Source organism: Gopherus flavomarginatus, chromosome 17, assembly GCF_025201925.1.
Source record: "Gopherus flavomarginatus isolate rGopFla2 chromosome 17, rGopFla2.mat.asm, whole genome shotgun sequence".
Taxonomy (NCBI): Eukaryota; Metazoa; Chordata; order Testudines; family Testudinidae; genus Gopherus; species Gopherus flavomarginatus.
The window spans coordinates 24,179,586-24,200,751 of record NC_066633.1 but is presented as its reverse complement, the minus strand read 5'-3'; the positions used below and the strand labels follow the sequence as shown (position 1 = coordinate 24,200,751).

The 21,166-nt window shown below is 46.5% G+C and overlaps 1 protein-coding gene across 7 annotated transcripts in view; it reads left to right on the top strand.

The window, feature by feature from the left end:
• EXD3 (exonuclease 3'-5' domain containing 3) overlaps nucleotides 1–21,166 on the top strand; it is a 588,712-nt gene that overhangs the window by 236,688 nt on the left and 330,858 nt on the right. For all 7 annotated transcript variants that reach the window (XM_050926488.1, XM_050926485.1, XM_050926483.1 and 4 more), the window contains 7 exons: nucleotides 9,836–10,002; nucleotides 13,073–13,214; nucleotides 13,930–14,131; nucleotides 15,084–15,193; nucleotides 16,626–16,827; nucleotides 17,823–17,989; nucleotides 19,328–19,498. In XM_050926488.1, coding sequence (XP_050782445.1) covers nucleotides 9,836–10,002; nucleotides 13,073–13,214; nucleotides 13,930–14,131; nucleotides 15,084–15,193; nucleotides 16,626–16,827; nucleotides 17,823–17,989; nucleotides 19,328–19,498 — 1,161 coding nt within the window. The remainder of the gene's footprint in view (nucleotides 1–9,835; nucleotides 10,003–13,072; nucleotides 13,215–13,929; nucleotides 14,132–15,083; nucleotides 15,194–16,625; nucleotides 16,828–17,822; nucleotides 17,990–19,327; nucleotides 19,499–21,166) is intronic.

The following is a 21,166-nucleotide window of genomic DNA, read 5'->3' as shown; positions in this document are numbered from 1 at the left end:
CTCCACTGAAGGCAATGCCATTTTATGAAGTCTGTGGGGCTATGGCAGTTTACACAAGATGAGGATCTTGCTCACATTATCTGTTTAGTACTAGCAACAGCCATCATTGCAACTGTTTCTGACCAGGAAGGTAGGAATGTCTGCTTGCTGAGAAAAGAGGTGTCAGCTCATCTGTCAGTTAGTCAGTAAGAGTGCTCTGATTCCAGTGATGTCAGTTCCATAGAGGCTAAGCATGCATATTTCACTCTGTCTTCATTCCTGTTTGTTCTCAATCTAGAAGATATCTACACATCCCAATCAATCCCTGTCAGACTCGTGTAGAACAGAAGAAAACAGTGGGTCATTTCTCTGCTCACATTCATTCTCACTACTGTCCAGCAGCACGACTGTTTGATAGTTGGTAAGGCTGTTATTGCAGCACATTGCTGTGTATTACTACATCAGATGTACTTCCTGGAGGTGGTTCTTGTAGTAACAGTTTATTCTACTTAGATATGTGATCAGAGTGTTTTCTGGATGGAGTCCCATGTTCTGATATTAATCCTTCAAGAACTTCTAATGTGACAAAAAAGTCACATTTTCCTAGTGAAGGCACCTCAGATCTCAAGATACAAACCAAAATCCAATTATTTTAGGGGTGATGTTTGTGCAGTTGTTTCTGAAGGCGCTTCACAATGTTACCTGTGTCACTGTCCTTCTGTACAGTGTCATGGTAAAGAGAGTTCCTGCACCGGCCCATATTTTAGGGGTTTGAATCAGCACATTATGAGTGCAACACAATACTCCTCCCTTTGAAATCTGATTCATTTAACAATGGAGCAGTCTGTTAGTCTTTCATAAGCACTTTTTCTCTTGTAGAGGTAACTCCTACCCTCTCCTGAGTAGTGTGCTGACACTGGGGAGGGAGGTGGTGTTGGGAACCTTATTCCCTCACACACAAGCAGGCGTGCAAATTTTTGCTGACTATTCTGGTGACACTGGAGGACTGGCTAATGAACCATCTCACGTGTCCCCTAAGGGTGTGATCAGCTGTTTGAGGGGCCTGGTCTGGAGGAGAGTACAGGTTAGGGAGGCGGTGTAGTCTAGAGGAATCATAGGGTTAGAAGGGGCCACAAGGGTAATCTAGTCTAACCCCTTGCCTTTTGAATGAGCTTCCAGTGAAGGAGCTTCCACAGCCTCCCTAGGGGCTGTTCCATTGTCCTACTGTTCTGACAGGTAGGAAGTTTTTCCTGAGATTTCATCTAAATCTGCTATGCTGTAGTTTGAACCTATTGCCTTTTGTCCTGTCTTCTATGGCAAGAGAGAAAAACTTTTCTCCATCTTTTTTCTGGCAGCCTTTCAATTATTTGAAGACCGCTGTCCTGTTCTCCCTTAATTTCCTCTTCTCCAAACTAAACTTACCCAGTTCCTTCAGCCTTTGCTTGTATGGCTTGTGTTCCATCCCTTTGATCATCTTTGTCGTTCACCTCTGAATGCTTTCCAGTTTCCCTACATCCTTTCTGTCCATTGGTGACCAAAATTGGACACAGTCCTCCAGCTGAGGCCTAACAGGCACAGACTGGGGAAGTAGATGCTCCCAAATTCTGATTGTGGCTTTGCTGATGGCTCTCTGAGAGGCTTTGGGCAAATGACTTTCCCGTCCACCTTCATTTCCCTCTTTGAGAAATAATGATACTAATGATGATGGACCTGCCTCACAGAGGGGTTATGAGGATTCCTCAGTTTTATTACAAAGTGCTTTGAATATGTGGAATTCTGGTTATGAGCTGGGAGATGCATGCTGCTGTTCCTATTTCCAGCAGTAAAGTATGTCCCAACACTCATCCTCTAGCCCTGTGTGAAGGCTGCCCTCAGCAGCAAATGTCTTGCAGAGAGAAAATGCTGCAGCCAGTATTCTTGCTCCCTTCCCATCGCTCCCCAAGGCAGAATTGTGAAGGTTAGGGAGACTATCCAGAATGAATGATACTGGATGCTTCTTCAGTTTACCTCCTGGGATCATTCGGAGGGGCAGTGCTGCAACTAGATTATTCTTGCAATTGTTTCTGAAATGACTTTGCCATACAATGAAGTCATCAATTCCTGCTGTACTGTGGAACACTTTTTTGCCTCATTTGTGACAGTGAGATTTTCCAAGTATGTCATTCATGATGGTGGTGTAGGGAATTTTTGTGTGTGGCTGTGGATTAAGGGTAGCATGATATGTCTAGGAATCTGAAAGGGAAGTAAACCTGCCTTGCTGATGTATAATTTTCTCTTGCTCGGAGGAACAGTGCAGCAGGTCGTTGGTGACATTAATCAGAACAGACCCATTGTAGTCTGGTTTGCTAATAGACCCATGGGAAAATACCTTGTTTCCCTTCAAAAGTTTTCATTTACAGAAACCAAAATATTTGTGTAATGGCAAATGTCATCCAGGAGGTATGTTCCCATCTCCATCAGTTCACATGCCATTCTGGGGACAAAACACCCCCATTATAGCCTCCTGCAAAGTCTTTCATTTGCAAGCCTTTTCCCTCTATAGAATAGTTAGCTTTGCAGCAAATGCATTTTTTTCTGTTGACCAAAACTACTTTCCATTTCATGCAGATTCAAAATGTAATATCTCGGAGGAAATTTAACTTCTCTCAAGAGCCACTCTTGTGTCTAAAAGATTAATTCTGTTACCATTCAAAAAAAACCCTCATCCCTCCCAGATGTAGATCACTGAAACAATAATATTTATCTATTAAGTACTGACTATGTGCAAAGTAATGGCAGTCCCTGGTCCAAAGAGTTACATTGTGAACAACGGACAGAGAGATGACAGGACAGAGGCTGTGAAACCCAGAGGAAGGACTGACGTTGTATTCTTACTGTGTTATTAATTCATTGCAAAAGAAGTGAGTGTTCAGGAGGGACTTTGAATGAGGATAAGAAAGTGGCTTGGCACACTGGGACAGGGAAGAGATTCAGGTTCTAATTCAAGAAAGCACTGAAAAACATACTTCAGTGCTTTCCTGAAGCAGGGCCACATTGCATAAGGTGCCATAGAAGAAGGTACAGAGATAGGAGATGGACAAAGCATCCAGACTGGCATGCTTAGTAAGGAAGGGTGTGGAGGGGGAAATGAGTTATTACAAATACCTCAGTCAAAAAAAGTCATGGGTATGAGGCCACAGAAATAATCGCTTTATGACAGGATTGGTCTTCTGTGTAGTGAAAAGGAGCCAGATCCAATAGCCATGCTGGTCCATGGAAAGACTCCCATTACTTCAATGGGTGCTGGAACTGGCCCATGTGAAGGCCAGTCTTGTCAGGTTCATTGCTGCTTTTTCCAGTTTTATTCAGATTTTTTTCCCATGTGCATGATCACTGGGGGATTATTCTCTCCCTTCCGATCATGGTAAGCCCATCCCTTGCCAAGCAGTACTGCTTCTCCAGCCATGAGGATTACAGCTCCTATGATCCCCATTACCTATTTTTCCCCTCCCCAAGATCTTGCCCTCCTCCTTTTGTACAGAAATCTGCAGACATGGAATCATGGAATCTCAGGGTTGGAAGGGACCTCAGGAGGTATCTAGTCCATTCCAAAGAGATGACTGCAAAGCCTGCTGTGATCTCCCACCTCCTCCTCCTCCATCACTCTTCCCTCTAATACCCTCTCCTCCTTTTCCCCCAGGATAGACACTGACTTTCCTTGCCTGCTAATCTCCCCATCTGCTTCTCCCATCCCGTTACACCTGTTTCACTTCTGTCTCCTCCTGGATGTCTCCCCTTCACCTTAGCAAGAGGGTTGAAAATAATGATGCCGTCATGAGCAAAAAAAAATGCTTCACCATTTGGCAGAGCTGTGGAAATGCAGCATTGGAGTTTAGCCAGTGATACTTGCAGTGCGGTTGGCTTCATGCAGCTATCTGTCCTAACTCATGTTTGCCACCTGCAAACATGATTCCTCCTCTTCTTTTTTCCCAATCACTACCTCCTTTGCATCTCTGTATTTTCCTTTTTCCTTTCCTGACTTTGGGCCATCAGCAGATTTATTTCCTGATCTGAAGCAGGAGTGTCTGTTTTGAAGACAACTTCTTACCTTTTCCTTGCTAAAAGAATCTCAAGAATGAGGCCCGTTGTCCCCAGCAGCATTCCACAGGTTCAGACTTTGTTTGCACATGTCCTGGGTGAAAAAGCAAGATGCAGAGAATCCCTCAGAATGAATTCTAATCGTGTAAATACAGTTTAGGTGCAGCCGGGCTACTGGGCAGGGATCTATGTGTATGTGCAGAAGGAACATGGAACTTCCTTAAATTCATGTCTGTACATTTAGCTCCTGTGGCCTTGTCTACACTAGAAAGGGTTTGCTGGTATAGGGTATGCTGGTATTCCAACAAACCCTTATAGTGGAGGTGCAGCGTATATTGGCCAAACAGTTGTTTTGCTGATATAGCTTTACCAGTTCCCCAAACAAAGTAAGCTATATTGGCAAAACACTTTTTGAAAACACTAGGGCTTTTGCTGGTTTAGCTATTTTGGTTGGTGAGTGTTCTTTTCACACTTCTAACTGACAGAGCCATGCTGGAAAACTTTGACCAGGTCTGTAGGATATGGCCATTTGTACAGTATTTTTGTTCGTTGGTAGAACCACCATGTCTGCAGTTATGAAGAGAGGCATGTAGTGTCACCATAATAAGGATGCCATTCTGCTGATGTTCTCTCTGTGGTACCAAGTATCAGAGGGGTAACTGTGTTAGTCTGTATCCACAAAAACAGTGAGGAGTCCAGTGGCACCTCAAAGACTCTAACAGATTTATTTAAGCATAAGCTTTCATGGATAAAAACCCTCTTCTTCAAATGCATGGAGTGAAAATTACAGATTCAGGCATAGATATACTGGCACATGAAGAGAAGGGAGTTACCTTACAAGTGGCAAACCAGTGTGGACAAGGCCAATCCAGTCAGGGTGGGTGTGGTCCACTCCCAGTAATTGATGAGGAGGTGTCAATACCAAGAGCGGGAAAATTGCTTTTGTAGTGAGCCAGCCACTCCCAGTCCCTATTCAAGCCCAAATTAATGGTGTGAAGTTTGCAAATGAAGTGTAGCTCTGCAGTTTCCCTGTGAAGTCTGTTTTTGAAGTTTTGTTGTTGAAGGATGACTACTTTTAAATCTGTTACTGAATGTCCAGGGAGATTGAAGTGTTCTCCTACTGGTTTTTGTATATTACCATTCCTGATGTCTGATCCGTGTCCATTTATTCTTTTGCGTAGAGACTGTCCGGTTTGGCCAATGTACATGGCAGAGGGGCATTGCTGGCACATGATGGCATATATCACATTAGTAGATGTGCAGGTGAATGAGCCCCTGATGGTGTGGCTGATGTGGTTAGGTCCTGTGGTGGTGTCCCATGAATAGATATGCGGACAGAGTTGCAACAGGGTTTGTTGGAGGGATTGGTTCCTGGGCTAGTGTTTTTGTTGTGTGGTGTGTAGTTGCTAGTGAGTATTTGCTTCAGGTTAGGGGGCTGTCTATAAGTGAGGACTGGCCTGCCTCCCAAGGTCTGTGAGAGTGAGGGATCGTCATTCAGGATAGGTTGTAGATCCCTGATGATGCGCTGGAGAGGTTTTAGCTGGGGACTGTATGTGACGGCTAATGGCGTTCTGTTACTTTCTTTGTTGGGCCTGTCCTGTAGTGGGTGACTTCTGGGTACCCTTCTGGCTCTGTCAATCTGTTTCTTCACTTCACCAGGTGGGTATTGTAGTTTTAACAACACTTGATAGAGATCCTGTAGGTGTTTGTCTCTGGGCAGGTCCAGACTAGAGCTTTAAATCGATTTTAAGAGCTCTAAATCGATTTAAAGCTGTAACCGTCCACACTACAGAGTGCATAAAATCGATTTTAAGGGTCCCTAAAATCGATTTTGGAACTCCATCTAAACGAGAGGAGTAACTCCAAAATCGATTTCTTAAAATCGATTTTATGATAGTGTGGACAGACATCGAAGTTAATGGCCTTCGGGACGTATCCCACAGTGCTCTAGTGGCCGCTCTACACAGGTAAAGGTACTCTTCTGCTGGCCAGGTAAACAGGAAAAGCCCCGGGAACTTTGAAATTCCATTTCCTGCTTGCACAGCGTGGTTTGCTCTCGCGTTCCCCGGACCACCCAGCAAACTGCAGGGAAGGAGACCTGCTTGTTCGGGGAACGCGAGAGCAAACCGGGAAAGGAGACCAGCTTCGCCGCGGTTTGCTCTCGCGTTCCCCGAACCACCCAGCAAACCGCAGGGAAGGAGACCTGCTTGTTCGGGGAACGCAGAGCAAACCGGGGAAGGAGACCAGCTTCGCCGCGGTTTGCTCTCGCGTTCCCCGAACCCCCCTGCAAACCGCAGGGAAGGAGACCTGCTTGTTCGGGGAACGCAGAGCAAACCGGGGAAGGAGACCAGCTTCGCCGCGGTTTGCTCTCGCGTTCCCCGAACCACCCAGCAAACCGCAGAGAAGGAGACCTGCTTGTTCGGGGAACGCAGAGCAAACCGGGGAAGGAGACCAGCTTCGCCGCGGTTTGCTCTCGCGTTCCCCGAACCCCCCTGCAAACCGCAGGGAAGGAGACCTGCTTGCTCGGGGTTCGGGGAACGCAGAGCAAACCGGGGAAGGAGACCAGCTTCGCCGCAGTTTGCTCTCGCGTTCCCCGGACCCCCCTGCAAACAGCAGGGAAAGAGACCTGCTTGCTCGGGGTTCGGGGAACGCGAGAGCAAACCGGGGAAGGAGACCTGCTTGTTCGGGGAACGTAGAGCAAACCGGGGAAGGAGACCAGCTTCGCCGCGGTTTGCTCTCGCGTTCCCCGGACCACCCAGCAAACCGCAGGGAAGGAGACCTGCTTGCTCGGGGAACGCGAGAGCAAACCGGGAAAGGAGACCAGCTTTGCCGCGGTTTGCTCTCGCGTTCCCCGAACCACCCAGCGCGAACTGACTGTGTGCCGTTTACAGGAAGGGGGGGGACCCAGAACCACCCAGGATGGGGACTTTGATCCCATCATGCACTGGGCTAGTAACCCATAATTCCAAAGGGCAGGGACCCGTGCAGGAACTGTGGGATAGGTACCCAGAGTGCAACGCTCAAGCAAAAGATGGACGCCAGGGAAAATGGACGCTCAACATCGATGTAAGTACCTCTAGTGTGGATGCACAAAATCGATTTTATAAAACCTGCTTTATAAAATCGATTTTAAGCACATCGATTTTAGGCTGTAGTCTGGACGTGGGCTCTGTCTGAGGGATTGGAGCAAATACGGTTGTATCTTAGAGCCTGGCTGTAGACAATGGATCGTGTGATGTGGTCTGGATGAAGGCTGGAGGCATGTAGGTAGGTATAGCGGTCAGTAGGTTTCTGGTATAGGGTGGTGTTTATGTGACTATCACTTATTTGCACTGCAGTGTCCAGCAAGTGCATCTCTTGTGTGTACTGGTCCAGGCTGAGGTTGATGGTGGGGTGGAAATTATTGAAATCCTGGTGGAATTCTTCAAGGACCTTCTTCCCGTGGGTCCAGATGATGAAGATGTCATCAATGTAGCACAAGTGTAGTAGGGGCACTAGGGGAGGAGAGCTGAGGAAGTGTTGTTCTAAGTCAGCCATAAAAATGTTGGCATACTGTTGTTGGGCCATGTGGGTACTCGTAGCAGTGCCGCTGACATGAAAGGTATAAGTTGTCCCCAAATGTGAAATAGTTGTGAGTGAGGACAAAGTCACAAAGCTCAGCCACCAGGTGTGCTGTGGCATCGTCAGGGATACTGTTCCTGACAGCTTGTAGTCCATCCTCATGTGGAATGCTGGTGTAAAGAGCTTCTACATTCATGGTGGCCAGGATGGTGTTTTCAGGAAGATCACCAATGGATTGTAGTTTCCTCAGGAAGTCAGTGGTGTGTTGAAGATAGCTGGGAATGCTGGTAGCTTAGGGTCTGAGGAGAGAGTCCAAATAGCCAGATAATCTTGGGCATGGCTGGCTCTCCACAAAAGCAGTTTTCCCTCTCTTGGTATTGACACCTCCTCATCAGTTATTGGGAGTGGACCACATCCACCCTGACTGAATTGGCCTTGTCAACACTGGTTCTCCACTTGTAAGGTAACTCCCTTCTCTTCATGTGCCAGAATATCTATGCCTGTATCTGTAATTTTCACTCCATGCATCTGAAGACGTGGTTTTTTTACCCACGAAAGCTTATGCCCAAATAAATCTGTTAGGCTTTAAGGTGCCACCGGACTCCTCGTTGTCTCTGTGGCACTGATGCTAGAAGCCAAATGCCACATCCTCAGGAAGGCTGTGGCTCCTGCAGAGTGAGTGCAACGTGACACAGTGGTCCTAACTTGAACTGTTCTCTTTTTGTTCTATATGCCCAGTCTTGTTCTGAATATCAAGAGGTGCTGCCTGTCAGCAGCAGGATTCCCTTGGCAATGCATTGCTTACATGTGCTTTAGTACGAAGTTGACCCTTTTAATCATCTGGCATGTGGAAGCTATTGCTTAGATAGCAACTCTGGGGGAACCCAGTTACAGCTGGCACACTGGGGATGTTGCACCCAGTTGTGTTAGGAAACAATATACAAGTTCCAAATAATGGCAAAATTGAGCACACCACCTAATATACAACAAAGTAATCACCTTGACTGTGGTTCATGGAGAGCAGAAAGGGACCCATAAACTTCCCAGTATTTATGAAGATAGGCGGTTCCTTGCCAATGCCCATTTAATTCAGTAATGAATTTACTGCATGCAAAACTGGGATTCATTATGTGACAGACAAGCAGTTCATAGTCCATCTTTGGCTGTGAGTCACTGTAATGAAATGTTAAAGGGATTTTTAAAATACAGCTGGTATGTTTAGCTTAGCAGTTATCCCAAGCAGATTATGGAGGTTTATGAGCAGGGTTGGATAAGGCATTGGCTCAATAGGCCCCTGCTAAGGGTCTCAGCTCCTGAAGTCGTGCGATTACAACAGAGTCACCATTTTCATTGGTTACATGAGTTTCTAGATCTGGTGGTTGTGAAGAAAAGCTTGAAGACTTGGAGCTGATGCAGTGACATTTGCCGGAGTTTGCAGACAGCCTGAGATAATAGCTCTGGGAGGGGTGAATTGTCCCATTCATCTCTATTTAACCCCAAGGCCCTTTGCTCTGGAAGAGGCCTTGCTGATACCTCTGTGTGTTGTAGGAAGAGCACAGATGCTTCGAGGTGGGGGTAAGAGCCCCATCCTGCTATTCCTCCCTGGGAAGGGAGGAAAGCCCCCCTTCCCCGCTAATGCTTTTGCCAGTGGGGTAGTGTCATGGTGAGGCCACTGTGGGCTCTGTGTCATGGTGTGCCTCGGTCCAAACTGCCTTAATCCAATCCTGTTTCAAACAGCTAACGGACGCTGGAGACCTTTGCTCTCTGGCTGGCCAGCTGTTAATCTGACTCTGCTTTATTTTGTCAGTATGGGAGATGAACCAGACATGCTGGTCATCACCCAGTCTGAATTGCATTGTCCTTCAGTATACTGCTGGCACGTGTCCTCTCTTTGCTCTGCCCATGGTCTTCAGGTGAGCTGGAGTGCCCTGGTCACATGCTCCCCAAGAGCAATCCATCTGCATGGGAGACGAGTAGGCCGGAACAGTAAGACATAGCAGTCTGGGCTCAAACAATGTTACTTCTAAAGTGAGAAAGACATGCACATGCTCATTTCTTGCTCCCTCCTCTGCCAAGCAGCAGGGAGTCAATTCAGGCTGCCAGTTCCCGTCCTGAGCCCTAGAGTTCCTCGCTTTGGGCACCCTGTCCTTGGAAATGTGCAGTCGTGCTGAAAATGGAACCTGCACCAACAGCTTCTGTTACTCTTGCTTCCTTGCAGAACACAGTTGGGGAGAATCGATGGCTACAAGAGCAGCTGATTCAACTGCTAGTCAGCTACTGTGATCTGAACACAGCAGCCAGGTGGGCTCTCCGCTATAGCTTATCTGAGAAGACCCTGCCTTATGGAGTGGCCAATGAACTTCAGAAACTCAGGGTCCAGGAGAGGTAAATATTGTGGATTATACTGACTTCAGAAATGTCTGAATTATGCCAGTGACCTCTCTGACCCCCAGAGCAGCTTGGATCTGGGAGGCACAAAGGCGGCTTAAAGTGCCCTCAGGAGAAAAGCTCTGTACCTTACCTCTTAGAAACACAACCCCGTCTGAGTGAATTGGACAGCTGAGTTCATGCAGGGAAATCCCAGCCTGCAGGAGAGAGTTTGCATTTGGATAAATGACCGACTGCAAATGAAAGTCTGAGCTCCAGTAGCTGTTCGGTTAAGTCCATAGTATAGAGTTAAATCCACCACACCCTTCTGAAGAATCCATGTGCAGGTATCTGAGAACACACTGCTGAGGAGCTGCTTAGTTTGGCAATCCTCCTCTTCTTACTTCTTTCTTGAATCTTGCTTCTCCTTCCTGACTCGGGTCTCAGAGTATATTTTACCTCCTTATTTCAGGCAGTGTACATGAGGTATTCAGACATAGGCAATCAACCGCAAAACATCTAGTAGCCAGATCTTAGGTGGGAGCACTAAGTTTAAAGAATCCAGAAGTTGCATGATACTGGTGGTGTCGCTCCCTGAGGGGCACATCCTGCCCATTCCCTCTAGCACGTAGGATATAAAAGATAGTAGAATTGGTGTGGTTATGCTGTGCAGGGAGGCAGTATGCACAGAATCCATGCAGTGGTTTCCACAACTCCATCTGCAGTGAAAATGTGCTCCATGGGACTTAAGCCATGAGAGCATGGGGAGGTGTTTTGGATATGAGCCAGGCTGTAGGAGGCATGTCCACCAGCCAGATTATCACAGCAGCCAGATTCCTGCAGGGGTACAGAGCCTCAGTTAAGACTATTGCAGTCCTCTGGTCTCACAAGAAGCTGCTGGTGGCTCTACCACCACACTGCAGCCAAGGAAAGAGGTATTCTCTCCCCCATCAGTCACCCCGTGCATTTACTTGGACAAGGAAGATGATCTGGCCCTGAACATTTAGAACAAAGCTGGAGAGCTCTAGGCTGTGTTGCTGAGTGCAGAGCAGCACTTATGCATGCAGAGATTGGTGCAATGGCAGGCCTTGCACTTGGGGACGCATGGAGTGCATAAGGTTATCGGTCCTGCAGCCGCTAGCCTCTGCCAAAGGAGACAGATGATAGCCTGGCCCCACCTCATCACCAGGGGCACAGAGCAGCAATGCTTAGGAGACACTGAAATCTAGGCCTGCAGGAGGCTGCCCCTAAGTGGGGACAGTATTCTACAGGCAGCACATGACCTTTCTTTGCATGCAGTGTAAACCTCCAAACAATGGGCAGGTGGAGACCATGCCTGCGAGAGAACCACAAACTCTGGGCATGTACCACGGCAGGAAACCAACATCAGAACTTAACATGTCAGTAACCTCACTGCATGTGCCAGCTCTGTCACTCTCAGTGTATTTGGATGGGTAGGTGAAGCCCTCTTTACCTCAGTCTTCCCACCTGCAAAATGGGAATAAGAATCCTAATCCACTATGGTGAAGTGCTTTGCAGTCCATGGAGCTCTGGACCTAAATGCAGCCACTTCTCTTTTCTTAGCAATTGAAATAGTCTAGCAGCAGGTTCCCACAGAGGACGTTCACGCTACAAGGGAAAGAGAGATGGTATCAGAGTATAAATGATGACATCATCTCTGCTGTGGTCCTACCACATGCTCCTCTTGAGCTGTGCAGATCAGAATATTCCCGGAGACATGAGATTTCACACCTTCATTAAATATTTTACACAAATATTGACTTCGCCATGCGCACATACCGTCTCTGCGAGGGAATGTTTGCACAGCACCAAGCTGCTATGTTACAAAATTAGTCACACAGTCCCCGAAACACAAGGTTAGTAAATATTTTCTCAAATAATAAACCATTTAAAGTCTCTGTGGGAAAGAGACTAGCCAGAAATTCATGATACGTACAAAATAGCTGGGTTTTCTCTTATTCTTACTTTCCTCTGATTGCATCATCTGACAGGACACAAATGCAAAGCTATTACAGCATTTACAAAGCTTTTGCAAGAGCCTCTGCTGTGTGGGGATCCAACTCATGCTGTGTAAGATCCTGTTCTAGGATATCCATGATAACTCACAAAGCTCTAACAGTGCCAGGGTGTTAATGCACTTGCGGTACACCTCTCTCTGGGACACGGCCTGAAGTCTTAGTGTGGGAGAATCAAACAGGTGGGGAGTCTCATTCTGGCTGTGAGTTCAACTTACCACTGTTCTTAGCACCGGGACCCAAAGTGCAGGGAGGTGGTGGAGTAGTGTGAAAACCATCTAGGGGCTTTTGTATTTTCAGCTCCATGGAACAGAGGGAACAGCAGGTGTAAAAGCTGTACAAGAAAAGGGCTGGGGGAGGCTGGCATAGGAAGGAGAGGTTAGTGAAGCCTTTATGAGCCATTCCACTCTAAGCTCAATGGAGGAGGAGGCCTCCTGAGCCAGAGGTGGAGCAGCCTGTGATTCTCTGCCTGTTCCTGTCTAATGAGAAATCCAAAGCTCTGGTTTGGGCCCTCAGCCGGTCAGAGCCAGCCTGTCCGTGTGGATGGGGCCATGCCAGCTAGTGGGTTCCTGGGTTCATGGTGGGGGGCTGGAAGTCGAGTCCTTACAATGTGCTAACTTTGAAGCCAGAACTCACTTGCTGGCTTTAAGTTCACATCAGTTCTAGGAAAGAGAATGGAATGTGAGCAATGCATGATGAAAAGTCTGGGTTTGGGAGGCTTTTCTTGTCTGGAGGCTGCTTCCAATGTGTGTGTGTGTTATTGATGGAATGGACTTATGCTCCAAGCTTCCATCTCTGTCTCACATGCACTAGATGTTTTTGTGGTGATTTGAGGCCGGGGGGGAGGAGAGAAGGTGAGTCAATGCTGAAAGGAACAGAGAGAAAGAGTAGAGTAAGGAAAGGGTTAGAGAAAGTGGACAGAGAAGAGAGATGGAGTGAGAGGAGGTGACAGAGGGATGTGAGGAGAGGGGCTTTAGGACTTTCTGATGTCCCTTGGGCCCTGAAATCTTAGGTTGGCCCTGTTAAAAGTTGCTGGCTCTTGTTTTGTGCAGGGTAGAAGATGCTGAGAGCAGAGTGGATGACTATGAAGAGGATAGGAAGGAGGGTTATTACCAGGTCCCCATTCCTAGGGAGAACATTCACTTTCTGCAGACATGGGAAGAGGTGCTGAGGTGGAGGGAGAAGATGCTGCAGGTAAGTGTCTCCCTGCTGTTGGCTTTTTAATGTCAATCATGTAACGGCATATTTGTGACCTTCATCATCAAATACATGAGCACTCCTGGCACTTTCAGTAGGAAATCTCTGAGGCCTGTGGGCTCGGAGATTGACTGGAATAGCTATTGTGGAGTAAGCTATCACAGGGGTGGGCAAACTACGGCCCACAGGCCACACCTGGCGCTCCAGCTGGTTTAATCCAGCCCTCAAGCTCCCGCTGGGGAGCGGGGTCTGGGACTTACCCTGCTCCCGTGCTCCAGCTGGGGAGCGGGGTTAGAGAATGCTCTGCGAGCGCCGCTCAGAGCCTGCACCCCTGACTCGCTCCTGTGCCCCAACCCCCTGCCTCAGCCAGAAGCCCCCTCACGCACCCTGAACTCCTCATTTTTGGCCCCACCCCAGAGCCCACACCCCCAGCCTGTCCAATTTCCATACCTAGATGTGGCTCTCAGGCCAAAAAGTTTGCCCACCCCTGAACTATCAGAAAAAACTTCCTATGGGATAGTGTATTCTGGATAAAAGCCACTTTATTCACAATAATTAGTGCACTTCCAAAGCAGAGTAATTATTTTGCAGTAAAGTCACTCTTAGTCCAGAGTAGAGTGTCCAGCCAGGAAGTTGTTCCACAATTGCTGTTCTAGTCTATGTCCCATGTAAACAAGCCCTGAGTAAAGAAAGCCTTCTGTGTATGCTGCAGCCTGGCCAGGTTGTTGGCATCGACATGGAGTGGAGGCCGTCATTCGGCGTAGTTGGAAGGCCACGTGTCTCAGTGCTGCAGATTGCTATCGAGGAGCAGGTGTTTCTCCTGGATTTGCTGCAGCTCCTCAAGCCAGATGAGACGGAGGAACTTTCTCACTTTGTCCAGACCCTCTTCTCAGATCCAACCATCATTAAACTAGGTAACTTAAGCTTTCCCCTATGCGCTGCTTTCCACTGCAGCTACTTCACATACATAGGAACAACAGGGACTTCATCTACCCTGCCCTCTATACATGGGGCCTTCCCCTAGTAGGGTATAATCTAGTCCAGTTAGAACAGGCTCTTAGAACATTCTTCTCTTATCGCTTTGGGATATTAGATGGCTGCCATGGCAGGCAGCAGGGTGAACAGCTTCCACCACTGCCTGCCCCACACCAGAAACTACAACTCTGTAGGTTAAACCATCTAGTATCAGAACAAACATCTGTCTGGGTTAGCCTGCTCCATACCAGAACCCCCAGCTCCCTGGGTTAGTCCACCCAGTATCAGGACCCAGAACGCTTGGGGTTAGCCCACTGAGTACCAGAAATCAAACCAGGCTAATCAAGAGAGCACCCAGTACCAGAACCCAGAGCTTTCCAAGGCCATGTCTAACCACCCCCTGGATTGGCAAGTAGTAATTGATTTATTGGGGATCGATTTATCATGTCTCGTCTAGACACGATAAATCAGTCCCCGAATTGACGCCCATACTCCACCTCAGTAGGAAGAGTAAGCAGAGTTGATGGGGGAGCCGCGGCGGTCGACTCACCACCGTGAGGACGGCCAGGTAAGTCGAACTAAGATACTGTGACTTCAGCTACACGAATAGCGTAGCTGAAGTTGTGTATCTTAGATCGATCTCCCCCTGCCCCTCAGTGTAGACCAGCCCAAAGTTAGCCCATCCAGTACCAGAGCCCGTCGCTCCCTGGGTTAGCCCACTCAATACCAGAATTCATAGCTCTCTGGGTTAGCCTGCCCAGGACCAGAACAGATATCTTTCTGGGTTAGCCCACCTGAAACCAGAACCCAGAGCTCTCAGGTTAGCCTTCCATGCACCAGAACCCAGAACTCATTTTTCTATCTGTGTGATTTGAGGCTTTGTCTCTGCAGGTTATGGGATGTCTGGAGACCTGCACAGCCTAGCTGCTACGTGCTCTGCTTTTAAAGAAATGGATAAGCAGGTGCAAGGCATAGTGGACCTACTTGCAGTAGATAAACAAGTAAGAATGGGAACCTGAAGATTTGGAAAAGTCCTTCTCTTGACTGTTCTGGAAGATAACTCCCATTATTTCACAGCATTGTCTTTCTGCATCCTATATTGGCAGGGAGATGCCTAGATGACCTGATAGGTCTTTTCCATCGTTGTGTTGTGATTCTTTAGAGAGAGACACAAGCATTTAGTTTTGATTAGCTAAAAAGACATGGCTGGGCATTTTAATAGCTCTCCACTTTACCTTTATAAAAGGAACTAAAATGGAGTCAGAGGTCCATTCACCAACAGGGGCTTTTTGAACACAGCCATTACACTCATACTTGCTATGAGCAAATTCTTGTAGAATGATCTTTAACTTATAAAAGTTTTATTATTCTAGCATTTGGTAGTGTCCATAGAGTTGTTATGGATTTAATAGACAGCTCCTTATAAAGAGCATGGAGCATGAGCATAGGACTCAGTGCAGTACAGGATTTGTGTTCATCTGGTACTGAAATGCAGCTGGCTCTGGATTAGAACTCAGTAGCTGTGTAGCAGCATGCAGTAATTTTAGTAAGAAAATGAAAAATTGCATCTGTTTGAAACTGCAAGGGACATTTAAGGAGATAGGTTGGGATTTAGCCAAACTCTTGAGGTTGTCATCCCAACTCAGGAAGTGCTGAGGAAACTCTAGTGTCCACAAGTAATCACAAACTTAGTTCTATCCAGACCAAGTGGGGGACATTTCAGAATCGTCATTGTTTGCTCTAATCCGGGGGCACCTTTTCTGTTTAACACATTAGCTCAGAAAACAAAATGGGGAGGAAGATGCTGGGGTTCTGTGGTTATTATTTGTATTGCATTAGTGCCCAGTGGCCTCAGTTGGCTCAGGGACTCTCTGCTCTAGGTGCTTTGCAAATGCATGAGAAGAGACACACCGTGACCCAACTTCTTAACATCTTAGGAAATTTGGTCACCCTTTTTAGCATACTCAGAGGAGGAGGACTCCACGGTCAGCAAGCCAGAATCTTTAGCCAGGTTCTTTGAATATGAACTTGATCCTGACTAAGTAATAGGTAATGTACAATGTAGTTTGTTAACATTTTATTGTAAGTTTGCTTTAATAAAAAGTTTCAGATAAAAAATTCTGAAAAAGCGCTCCAGGTATGATGCAGTCAAACTAGGCTGTTGTTTCCCTTCCATGCTTTGAGACCAAGTTCATTTCTAACAAGTGTGTTTGTCAAGCAAATATCCAGTACCTGTTCGGGTATCCAGTTTGCCATGCCAGCCCTTGTCTGAGATGACTGGGCTGTATGTACCGTTACTGAAGTGAAAGGTGATTACATTAGGGTTGCTCCCTGTCCACGTACCTTGATTGTACTTTCCACCCCACTGCAACGTGATATTTTCAGGCTCTGTTTTGAAATCTCTATGTTTTGCATCTTTCTCTCCCCTTTCAGTTACAGAAATGCTGGAGGAAGAGCAGCCTTCAAGTTGACGTACTGTCACAAGAGAAGACCTGTGGAGACAGAGGGTTCAGGCAGTCGGAAAGAGGGCTCAGTCTGCTGGTGCAGCATGTCCTGGGGAAACCTCTTGATAAAACTGAGCAGCTCTCCAACTGGGAGAAACGGCCGCTGCGAGAGGAACAAATCCTCTATGCAGGTCTGGTTAGCATGTAACTGTAGAGCAAGGTGCTACGGACAACTCTGTCATGGGCCTGCATTTCATTAGCTGGGTAGATGTTAACCAGGAGAGGGGAAAATGGCTTTGCAGATTAGTTTCTGTTCAAAGAAGCCAGCACATGTTTTGTTTGTCCTTTTATGGATCTAGTTTTAATGACTGGAGTGTAAACTGTTCAATGAATCATTATTTCTCTGATAAAAGAATTTCTTTACCAGTCAAATTATTCTGATGAAACAATCTCAATGGGAACTCCTCTGAATAGTTGAAAAGGAAAAAAAGTCCACTTTCGTCTGCCTCATTTCACTGCACACAGCTTTTCTGGGAAACCACTGTTATGTCCCATATGTCACAAGGATGCACTGAATTCAAGATGGGCATGGATGGCGTTCGGAGCCATACTACAGGGGCCTTTGTCCAGGCAGGTCAATGTGAACTGTAGGTATAAATCCGGAGATAGTCACAGTAAGACAGCGGAACTCCATGGAGTGATAAAAAAAAAAGTACTAGCCCAGTGTTAAATTCAGCCCTTCTATAAGCAGGGGCAACTCCCAGTCAGGTCAGTGTTTGAGATTTGCATAACTGACTAGGAGATTTAGTCACACAACTTCCATTAACATGAATGGGGGCTGTATGGCTAAATCCTCAAGTTAGAATTGAACGTCTCAGGCAGTGGTAGTTGCAGTTTCTTTGTGTCAAGGCAGAGTGTGGCTCCGTGTCTTTGAATTCTGTGAGGGGAAAGATACCACATTTGTGCTAGTTCTGGATTGATGCAATGGGATTCTGGGTCAGAGCCTATTTGATTGTTATATTTACTGAATCTGTACAAGGCCATAACATACAGTGCTAGATACCTGCAGCTACCAAGGGCAATTGGATGTAGTTGCATTTATATAGTTGAAGACTCTCTTCTTTTCATCACAAAAGCCTCTCTGTTTTGATCAAAGCCAAACTAATGGACATGTTCTGTTTTGTAGCCTCTGATGCGTACTGCTTGCTGGAGGTGTATAAGAAACTGTGTGAGGATCCATCAGGCTTTGGCCTGTGTTCAGATCTCACTGAGAGCCTGGTGGGTAAACCTACCACAAAATCCAGGGCAAAGAAGCAGCTGAATCAACAAGAAATGCCATCACCTTCTGAGCAGGTTTGTAAACATCTTCAAAGAACTGTACATTGCTCCCAATTTCTTCAAACTATACATGGGCCTTACCTCTCAAGCAGGCTCTTAGCCTGTCTGCAGGCTTTTCTCTAGTCCTGGGGTAGCAAAAATCCTTCTCACTTTCCTATTTTACTTGGGAAATGTGTTTAACCCCAATAGTGCCAGTACTCAAAGTTCCCTGCATAGGTCAATGCATGTATTTCCTCTGCTGAAAAATGTCATTTAAAAATACGAACAACATAGCAAGTTGCCATTGGTGTTAGCACATTCCTATTTGCATACAAGGTTTTTCAGCAGAATTTTCTAGCCATCCTAAACTAATGGGAATATTGTAAATGAAACATATACGGGTTATTGCTGCAAAGGTTGCTACAATAAGTTTTACAGGCTTGGACTGACTTGTGAACTCAGGATCCATCATTGTCACCTCTACAATCCAATTAATTAGTCAAGTGGCTGTTGTTGATGTTTATTACAGTAGTGTTCAGGGACCCACTGAGATCCGGGCCCTACAAAGTGGGAGAGGCCCTGCCCCAGAGAGCTTTAAATCTCTTTTGAGAAAAGGCAGTAACATAGATTTAACAGTGTAAATATCTTTATACTGTGTCACTGTTGAAAAGTAAGCATTTACCCACAGCGACCACCCACTGGTATTTGAGATAAGAACATAAGAATGACCATACTGGGTCAGACCAGTATCCTGTCTTCTGATGATGGCCAATGCCAGATGCTTTAGGGGGAATTAACAGAACAGGTAATCAAGAGATCTATCCCCTGTTGCCCATTCCCATCTTCTCACAAACAGAGGCCTGTGAGACTTCAGAGCATGGTTTTGCATCCCTGCCCATCCTGGCTAATAGCCATTAATAGACCTATCCTCCATGGACTTATTTAGTTCTTTTTTCAACCCTGTTATAGTCTTAGTCTTCACAGCATCCCCTGGCAATGAGTTCCACAGACTGACTGTGCGTTGTGTGAAGAAATACTTAAACCTGCTGCCTATTTAATTTCCTAGTTCTTCTACTGCAGCAATACTGCATATAATAACGGATCCTGCAGCAATTCCCTGTTCTAGGTATAGTGACCACCTACAAACTGTAAATATGTCTTCAAGCAACTTCAAGCCTATTAATTTTAAAAATACTAGACGCAAAGCTGAGCATTGGAGGCTGGTTTGGGGTTGTCGCCCCAATTATTCTGAATAGGTTACCAGCTACATTAATACAGCTTCCCAAAGACGGGAGGGTATCTCAGGGGACTCTCCAGGCAGCAGAAATAAAATAAACAAACTTCAGTCATTCCTGTATGTCTTTTTTTCTGTAGCAAGCCAAAGTGATAGGCATGGAGGCCTTGAGCCCCCCGCCTTCCATCTCCCCGAAGGAGTTCAGCGTGGTCTGTGATAACATGCTGCAAGGACTTGGGCGCCACCTTCGCTGCCTTGGAGTGGACGTCCGCATGCTAGAGAATGATGATAACCATAGAAAAGCTGCTGAGGTCAGTCCTGAGTTGGGTCACTTTAGCTGTCACCATGTAGGGACAGCGCAGTGTTTAAACGAATGTGATTTCAATGGGTATTAATATTCCCCTGTGTCCAATGAGCCTGGGAGTGTTGCTTGCTACTCGCTTACCCTGTGCCTTTGCTAACACCTCATTGTCTGTCTCACTACTGTCACAAGTGGCCTCGCAGACCTGGCCATTATCATTTTGGCTATGCTTTCCACTTCCTGGGGAGAGAGGGTGGGAACAAACCCTGTTTGCATGGAGCTCTGTGATTTCATGGCTTGTTCGTAGCTGCACTTTTCTGTCATAGACAGTAGTGCTGGGAGCTAATAAGCAATTAAGAGAACAAAAGTGCATGAGGTGTGACCAGTAGTTTATGAGCGTTTATAATGGTGTAGTGCCATCATGGCTAGGGCAAGAGATGGGGGCCCAGAAGGCATTTGGTCTATAATGGGATAGAACCACAGGAAGGGAAATAATTTGTCTGGCTTGTTCCTTAGACACCCCAGATGGAACATAATCAAAGCAGGACTGTGCTGCGTGTCGAGTGAAGATTTCCAAGATAAAATATCAGGAAACTTTCTAGCTAGCTAGCATGGGGTACACCCAGCCTGGCTAAACAACTCTAGAATGTCTAGAAATGAATCAGAGTTGAACATTCAAGAAGGGAGTACCTGTAAAATGTGCTGGGTTGGCTACCACTGAATCTGGACTCCCATAACCCCTCTGTCTGACCCTCTGTGTTTAGGAGGAAAGAGACACATGCTCTTTCATTTCACACATATTTCTGCTATGACAGAAATGGAGATATCCAGCCCACACAATGTGTCGCTATATCAAATATGCAGTGATGACCAGGCCTAGTGTACAGGATATTTCCTCTTCAGATGTCTGCTTGGCTGGAATCCTGAGCAGTCCTTAACTTCTGAAGAAATAATTAATATCTCATCCCTGACTTACATGAGTCATTAAAACACACTAGCTATCCCTCATCTTCCTCTCCCCTCTCCCCCTCCATCTCTTTTCCTTCTGATGCCTTATCATGCCTCGGACAGGATATTTCAGATTGTACTCTCTATGGTGACCAGGCAAACATCCTTCTGCTATCAAAAGCCCTTGGAGAGTTACTGCATTGCAGAGACTTTGGCCTGGTCTACACTACGCATTTAAACCGAATTTAGCAGCGTTAAACCGATTTAACCCTGCATCCGTCCACACAACGAGGCCCTTTATATTGATATAAAGAGCTCTTTAAACTGATTTCTGTACTCCTCCCCGACGAGAGGAGTAGCGCTGAAATCGGTATTGCCATGTCGGATTAGGGTTAGTGTGGCCGCAAATCGACTGTATTGGCCTCCAGGCGGTATCCCACAGTGCACCATTGTGACCGCTCTGGACAGCAATCTGAACTCGGATGCACTGGCCAGGTAGACAGGAAAAGCCCCGCAAACTTTTGAATTTCATTTCCTGTTTGCCCAGCGTGGAGCTCTGATCAGCACGGGTGGCGATGCAGTCCCAAATCCAAAAAGAGCTCCAGTGTGGACCGTACGGGAGATACTGGATCTGATCGCTGTATGGAGAGACAAATCTGTTCTATCAGAGCTCCATTACAGAAGACGAAATGACAAAGCATTTGAAAAAATCTCCAGGCTGAGATAGACA